Below are 8596 nucleotides of genomic sequence, written 5' to 3' on the forward strand. Positions count from 1 at the left end.
CAGTCACTGTGTGGGAAAATACGTTACACTGTCGGAGGAGACAGCAGAAGAAGGAACTGCATAAGAAGGCTGACGTAAGGTGATGGAGGGGGTTTTGGATGGTCGACGCTTGCGCGGGGATACGGTGAATGCAACCGTTGGAGGAGGATTAGGAAACTGCGCCTAAATCGGACCCCCGCTGTACGCCATCTTGGCTCGAGCGCCGCTACAGTGCGAGTCTGGTCCGGACCATTTCGGCTCTGACCGGACCAGTTTCCTGGACGATAGAGGGAGGAGCCTGGCATTTCTGGAAGTCGGAGGAACAGCCAGTCAAAGCCAGCCAGCATCTGAAGCCAGCGATAGGAACCGAAGCAACGGTGGACTAAACGGGTCCAGGCTGCTGTGTTGGAATATAATTTTAATATTCGCAAAGCACAGACGTTGTGTGCTGCAGAGTTAGTCGTCGACATGCACGCGACGGTCTTCCATTTGGGCTCGGGAAGCTGAAGCATATCGCAGCCAGGACACATTACGTTGTCGGTGGGATAAGCCATCTGTGATACAGGGTGTGTGTGTGTGCACAGCGAGCTCATATTAAACCCAGCTAGCCAACCATTTGTCGAGGTTCTCCGTTAGCTTGCGGTGCAGGGAGCATCTTGGTCGGTGCGTAACGCCTCCGTGGATGCTACTGCGGGAGTCCTGTGTCTGGCAGAGGTACACACCCGAGGCATGCAACGAGCGAGGACATCTCCACACCCTGGGGTCTGCTCTGTGGGCACTATTTAGCTTAGCTCGCTGGCTAGCCAGCCTACCAGAAGGTGGGGCCGCGGAGTGACAGCCTCTTGGACGCCAGCTAATGTGGCTAGCCGGCTAACTTGGGACTCTTTCAGCGGCCACAGATTTTTCCTGTCACCAACATTTTTTTTTAGCCCTAAACAAGAAAATACAAAATTCGCGTGGGTGTGATATCTTGAGGAGAGCATCCTCGTTTTACCTAAATGACCATGGCGGACGACGACGTGCTGTTCGAGGATGTCTACGAGCTGTGCGAGGTGATTGGCAAGTAAGTACCCGTCGTTAAACACGTCCATTGTTTGCTTGTCTCTGCTTTATATATTTTTTTTTTTACCGCATTTTCTCTGTTGTGTACACTGTTCTTATGTGCTGGCCCTGCAGGTTTTTTTCAAGGGGACTCTCGTGCACTGGGCTGGGTGGGTGAGGTGAGGTCGCTCCTCAAAGTGCCATTTGACTTTATATATTTGGTTGAATAGCATGCACACAGTTACCCTTTTTTATATATATATATATATTATATTATATTATTATATATATATATATTAGGAGTTGCAGACCGTGCCTGCCATCACGACTGTCTCTCTGACTGCAGGTTCAATAGATGGAGTAGCACATGTCTTGGTGTTCCTCTACCGTACAGTTAGCTGTCATACTTTGAGGCACAGGACATGTGGGAGAATCATCTGGCTCCACATCTAAAATGTCTGCAGGCAGGATTGTCGTCCTCCTAATCCCCCTGGTGTGACAGCAGCCAATCCTGCATATGCATCCTCCTAAAATGTGTCAGTCAGAGGAGGCATAACTTTTTCCGATGCACCAGTGAGGTAGTTATGTTTTCATAGGAACCAGGAGACCAACAGAAGCACATCTAAACCTGCAGAGGCAAAAGTTCCCGGTGCTATGAATATTAAAAATCGCAGGCCCTGTTCTAAATCCTGGGACTTCCTGTTGTCTTTGTTACTAATTGATGGATGGACCAAGACCTCTAGAGTCCCAGTACCCGGTGCGTGGAGCCACTGGGGATGGCTAGTGCGGAAAATGGTGCAAACCATCTTCAATTTGTGAATGATGGCTGAAAACATGTTTACTTGGCTTGACCCTAGCCGTGGATCATACATTTGTGTTCTTTTGATAGTTTGTTTTATCCACCTTAGCTGTCAGGTGACCATGTAAGGTGTGCAATAGATTGCCAGCTTCTATATAATGTATTTCCTGCAAACATCAACCTATATATCCGGCATGCAGGGGTTGATACAACCAGGCTGCTGTTTGGTGCTCCTTGCAGACGTAAACACTGATAAACGCAGTATTTGCCGATACTTATTGAGTGTTTGAGCAGTTGTGCATGCCAGGGTTATGGTCCCACAGTGCAGACAGGTCAGTAGAAGAGAACAGTAGTCTGTTTTAAGCTCAGACACATGCCACGATGATGTCAAAGAAAGGACCAGAACATCCCTCTCATCCTGCCAGGTCCTTTGTGAAACTGCAGCTGATGGATCAAGTGTGTTGAGTCCTGGTGTCTTGGGATGTGTTGCAGGAAGAAGGGAGGAGGGGAGGAGGGGGGAATCATTTTTCCTCAGCCTTGTGGTGGGAGGGGAAGGGAGGCTGAGGCAGATCAATGGAGACAAGTGGAGTTGGGAATGTAATGGCCCTGAGGCTAAGGATATAAATAATGCCAGCAGGCATTGACTGCAGCACTCTGTCGTCTCCCACTCTGTTTTTAACCACATGTTGTACTGTTAGCACTACTGTAGGCAGCCGAAACCCGAGGAAGTTAATTAATTCACATTTGAAATGGGAATGCTTTGTAGCTACAGGAAGCCATCGTAACAATTCTTCTTCTATGTTTGTTATAACGAGTTGGTCCTTTACCTCCTGACATAAAATGTAAGAGCTGTCGTGGTGATTTGTTTCGCATCGTTGGATGATCCCGGTGCTGTTGTACGCTCGCGTGCCTCCTGCTAACCTTTTGACCTCGGCTCCTTTCAAACTTGTGCATAAACCCTATTATCCAGTCTGGCCCTCCTCCTCCTCCTCCTATTGTTGCTCAGAGAAGATGTCTATTATTGTCCCTGATCGGCTTGTGTTGGAGAGGAGCAGCCTGGCTGGGTGGGATAGAGAGCACTGGTCACTGTTTATCTCCTCTGAACTGGGACCGCACAGAGCGCCATGTTTAGGGTGATTTCTACTGAAAGACGGTTAGTAGTTTCATTTAAAGAAAGCTTTTCTGTATCAAGTAATGTTGACATCTTTCATTTGATCCCATTTCCCTGATGGTGTCTTCCTGATTGGCTTTTTATCAACGATTGTTTTTAAGGTGCTGTGTGAATGCACACTTTAGTACCAACATAAATCCTTGTCTCCTTGTCCAGTGGGCTCCTTTCCTCCTTAGTCCCGCTTTTCCTCTCATTGTTTTTGACGGAAAGATGTGCTTTTGCAGCCCTGCGAGCGTAGCACGGTTTCAGAACCGAGAGCGAACGAACAAAACAGTCAAAACAGTTTTTTTTGGGAACTTTTAGCAAGTCGGACTCCTCATTCATCAGGGCTTATAGTTGCATGGCAACAGCGAGAGCTGCATATGTCTGTGTGGCACGGCTATAAAGAGACACAGGGACCGACTGATTCCACAGCTCATGCATGTGAACGTTCATTCCACTCCCCCGTGGTCATACTAGCCTTATTTCAACGGAGGAAGATCAAACGGGTCAGGTGTCAATTTCGACGTCTAACTGGATTAACTCCGTTGAAAGACGACGCGGTACGGAACAGAGCGGGCGTGGGCCGCGCAGGCCCCTGCTCATTATGTCTTCATTGTTTTGTCGTTGACATAGTAAATATGTGATCATGATGTGATGGGAGCATAATGCACTAAACCACAGGCCTGTTTCGGAGGGATTTCAGCTCTCGTTGAAGGGTTTGCAAAGCGCCGAAGCAATTGGATCCATTTCTGTCTATAACGATTGTGTGTGAAAAGGACTTAGGTTGTTGAGACGCACTGATGGAGTCACAGTGCTCTTTATTTCAGCCCTCGGGTGCTCATTAGAGCCAATGATGTCGGGATGTGCGACTCACTCTAAACCAATGAAGTTCTCAGCCTCCTGGCTTCGTCTGATTTGGGTAATGAAATTGCTTGGACGACACTTTTCAATCTTACATTTTCTTGATAGCTTTTGGTGGTGGAATGAAAAGTTCCCCCCCCAAAAACAGATGCAATCTTGAGCATACAAATCTAATCTTCCACAAAATGCTTTGCTGCAAGAAGGCCAACTTTTAGCATCTCCTACAATTAATCTTCATCTAATGTAAAGCAACATCTTAGTTGTCATTTATCAGATGTTCTAGTAGCTTCAAGCTAGTTTAACCAGCATATATATATATATATATATATATATATATATATATATAGCATCATTTCTGAACTGTGAAATATGTTTAGTATAATAAACTTAATTGTTTACTTGTACTAAAGCTCTTCCATGTGCAGTATGTGCTCCTACACGGCAGGTCGATAGGTGTGAACGGATGGTGTAAAGTTGAATCTTTCTTTCAGACTACAAGGCCAGGGACTCCACATGGTGGTTCAAACAAACCTGGATCCTCTCCTGGTTTATTTTTGTAGAGGAAAGGGGTTTTTATGCCAAAGCTTTAGAACCTCCTGAGGGTGTCTCTGCTCTAAATTTCAATTTGCAACCGGAATACTAATTCCCCCTACTAATATTCAAAGGGGTCTCTCATTTGCATAAGTAAGCACTCCGGATTATTGTTGCTGCTCAGACATTCACAGTGCTACTGTTGAACGGCACTGAACTTCGTTTAACTTGTGAAATTAACAGCTTGCCACTTGAGCTCATTTTGGGCAGTAGGGCAAACAGCACTTATCTGAGTGTCCCTTTAGATGTTGTTCCCCCCTTTTTAAAGCACGGGCCTCTGTACGAAGTCATGACCAGACGACCGTCAGCTCCGTGTGTCCACGGGCATCCTGAGAAACTCTTAATTATGTTTCTCACAGCTGCCCAATTTCGTTTTGGGGACAGACTAACCAAGTGAAGTACGCTAGCTGCTGGCCTCAGCTAAAGAGCAAAGTGCTGCTTTAAGCAAAGATGGTCGCTCTCAGGAGAGCAGGACCGGTGATGTTGAGTCTGCAGCTACAGATGTGTCCTCTCCCTGTTTAGGGGAGAGAGAGAGAGAGAGAGAGAGAGAAAGACCTGAGAGGAAATTTGGCTCATGGCCAGCACGGATGTTGAAAATGCACCTAATATCCAGTCTTTTGATTTACATGGAGCGGAGACTTGAAATGAGCCTCGGAGCACTCTGTAAAGATTGCCACTTTGGGCTAATGTTTGATGACTGGCGCTGTCGGATGTGAGCCATGTGTGGGCGTTTTGTATGAGCCCACTCAGCACAGCTGCAGTGATGTCAGTACGGCATGCGGCCTTCTCTGCTTCCTCACTCTCTCTCTCCCCCCTTTTTAACGTCGTAGAACCAGCCCCCATTCGGGGAATTGATTCTCCGTGCAGCTCCCGTGAATTGACAGCCAAGATTACAAATGGGGTTGATGCATAAAATCTGGCAGGTTCACCCAACCCCACCTCATTGCTTAATGGCGGTAATGAGTTTTATTGACACACATTAGATCGGTCTAACTTAACTCCCCCAAATATTCTCCCGTCAAACACAGATCTGAGACGGTGCAGCTCAGTGACCATGATGTAATAAAGGATTTTAAACTTTCCTATTTCATACGGTGGACATTTTTTTTCTTTGCTAGCTCCATCCTTGAAGAGCACCGAACGTTTCTACTTCAACATTACCAACACTTGAGTTTCTTGACCCGGTCCAGCACTATTTAAACAGATCCGAGACTATTGTAGGGTTGGAATGGGGCCGTCAGAAGTCCCAACATGCACCCAGGAAGCTTCCCACACATCCAATGTCCTTTTTTTAATAGGAAACACAGCTGCTACGGCACATCCACCCGGTGGGGGGGGAAAGGTCAGTGGGGTTGTCAGATAATTTGCAGGATTCCTGTGAACTCTGGAGGGAAGAGTGTTGTGTTTTACGGCTGCCGGGGCCCAGAGTGGGCACATGCTGCCTGCGTTTTGTTTGTGTGGGTTAATCATTCCAGCAGATGTGAAAGACAAATGTGAGAGCGAATCAGCTGCAGCCCCCGATCTCCCAACATGCACAGACACTCAAAGCGAATAGCTTTTACTGTTTGTTTGACACGGACGTCGGCACACAAGTTCATTTGCTCATTCAGTTCAACCAACTTTTAATGGCCACCACTTTGCCTTAGCAAAATGTGTGTTTTGTGTGTCTCCAGTAGCATTTGGTTCCGCCTCTGAGAGATGTAGAGACAGCTGTGTGTGTGTGTGTGTGTGTGTGTGTGTGTGTGTGTGTGTGTGTGTGTGTGTGTGTGTGTGTGTGTGTGTGTGTGTGTGTGTGTGTGTGTGTGTGTGTGTGTGTGTGTGTGTGTGTGTGTGTGTGTGTGTGGCTGGCTCTCAGTGGGCCAGGAGACACAAAATGCGCACATGTCTCGGCTTTCAGTGGCCGTTACTGGTGCTTGGGCATTGTGAGATAGAATGATCGTATGCACCTGTGACAAAAATGAAATATAAGGTCTGATGGTTTCTGCATGGACAGGACTTCTGTGTTTATGTGAGGAGTATATGTAAGCCTCATTGCATTTATAACAAGAAACGTAACCGTATAATATCTGCCGCCCCATTGGTCCAGAAATAACCTGAGTTGGGTAGGTCTCCCTCGCTCAGGTCTCTATAATAAAGCTTTTATTTTAGCTTTTACAGCTGTGCTGCACACCACTGCTCTATAATTCCCACTGGCTACGATGCCTAGCTAACCACCCGCTGTAAATCCAGAGGCTGGTGTGTGTGCGTTTTGTATGTATGTGTTTCTCCTAAGTGCTAACAGAACTAAGAAATCACATATGCGCGGAGGTTTCTGTGTGTTTTTGTAGGTGTCTGTCACTAACTGGGCACGTCTGTGTTTTCAGGGGTCCCTTCAGCGTGGTGAGGCGCTGCATCAACAGGGACACGGGCCAGCAGTTTGCCGTAAAGATCGTGGATGTGGCCAGCTTCACCTCCAGCCCCGGCCTCAGCACGGAAGGTGAGAAACGCGGCAGGCCCGACGCCACCCGTGGCTGCAATTAACAAGAGAGGATAGCTGTTAGCAATGCTGTCAACCACAGAGACGTGCTTACATCTTTGAAAAGTCTAACCAACCTGTGTTGTGCAATACTGTTGGGATGCGGTAGCAAACAGAGAGTGTGTGTAATGGCGTTCTCACACGCAAATGTATGAGGCATAATGTCACACACACACGCTGCTGATGAATAATATGCTGCGACTGCTTTCCATTGGCTGCTTGTGTGGCGGAGTTGTGGTGGCGAGTATGCGTGAGATATTGAAGAGCGCCACGTCTCACCATGTGGTTTTGTGCTCCGTCATGCTGAGGTCTGTGTTTAAAAAAGGGATGGATGGAGACAAAAATCGTGTGTGTGTGTGTGTGTGTGTGTGTGTGTGTTGGGGCTCATGTTGGCGTTCGCTATGTGCCATCTGTGATGCCTCAGTCAGAGATCAGCCTGGTAGCCAATAACAGCAAGACAAGGAAGTGACCCATGGGAGGAGAAACCGTAGATGTACACTAGTGTCTCCTAAAAGCAAAGTCCTAAATATGTTTGGGCTTTTTGTATTAAGTATTGTTTGTCTTGACTGACCTAAATATTGAATGAATATCTATGTGCATCTCAAGGAATCCAGAAGGACAAACTGAAACCTTTTTGACGCCCTCATTTCTGACATTTAAGAGAAGAAATGAGGAAGTGGACACTCAATGTGGCAAGGTAGAGAACTGGAGTGCAGCCAGACCTGCAGAGTGGTTTCCTGGGACCTCATACCGTAGCTTATTAAGAAAGAGTCTGTGTCAGCATAAATGTGAGTGGAAAGGAAAAAAGAGGCAGAACTGCTACAAGCTAACAAACATTCATATTTATGTATTAATATTACTGTGTGTGTGTGTGTGTGTGAGCATGTGAGGGAAGTGGACAAACACATGATGAATGGTGTAATTAAGAGTTTGGGAGTATTGAACAAAAACAAACGAGGGAGTGTTTGGATTTGTAGAGTTTAATAAAGATTAATAAACATTAGAGCTCTATGGGGTTTGAACAATACATTAGTGCAGTTTGCAGTAATATTAGTTAGATGTGTTTTTGTACAGACACACTAACACCAGTGCATGACGGAGCATTTTTGACTTGTAAGCCGGGTTTTGTCCCACAGACATCAGAGGCAAAACCATCACGTACCAAACGGAGTGAAATGATTAAACACCGCATCCCACATCCTCGTCTAGCCCAGACCTTCCATGTGAGAGTGGATTTGGAACGGGCCCAGTTGACTGGTGTTGCTTTCATTCAGACGCTTCCAGGCCTCTCTGGCTCCCTCGCTCTGTTGCAGTGCTTCCCTCCGCTGCCGTGCGGACACACTGGGCAGCATTGTCACGCTCAAGAATAGATACTCAATGAGACGGGCGGAAGACGAGTGTAAAGGGGGGGGAAAATAATGAAGGGAGAGGAACAGTAGAATGGGAGCTCTGTAGTGGGGACACGGCGTCATTTCTCTGGGTTGCATAATGATACTGGTCTGTCACGACGCAACGAACACACACACAATAGACTTGCAGATGGGGAGTGGAGTGTGTAAATTAGGCTTTTATGGAGTAAGGAGCTCAACAACACTACATTCCTCAGCACTCGCCGTTAAATGTTTTACCACTTGTCTCTCCAGTTGTTGGTCATTTT

At 46.8% G+C, this 8596-nt stretch overlaps 1 protein-coding gene across 1 annotated transcript in view; it reads left to right on the forward strand.

The window, feature by feature from the left end:
* Positions 1-401: 401 nt before the first annotated feature.
* Positions 402-8596, forward strand: part of LOC306715295 (peripheral plasma membrane protein CASK-like) — a 25448-nt gene continuing 17253 nt past the window's right edge. Inside the window, exons 1-2 of the mRNA XM_079185612.1 lie at positions 402-1042; positions 6788-6930. Coding sequence (XP_079041738.1) covers positions 978-1042; positions 6788-6930 — 208 coding nt within the window. The 5' untranslated portion in view covers positions 402-977. The remainder of the gene's footprint in view (positions 1043-6787; positions 6931-8596) is intronic.

The sequence above is a fragment of the Pholis gunnellus genome (genome assembly GCF_910591455.1).
Source record: "Pholis gunnellus genome assembly, chromosome: 24".
In the NCBI taxonomy this organism is placed as follows: Eukaryota; Metazoa; Chordata; class Actinopteri; order Perciformes; family Pholidae; genus Pholis; species Pholis gunnellus.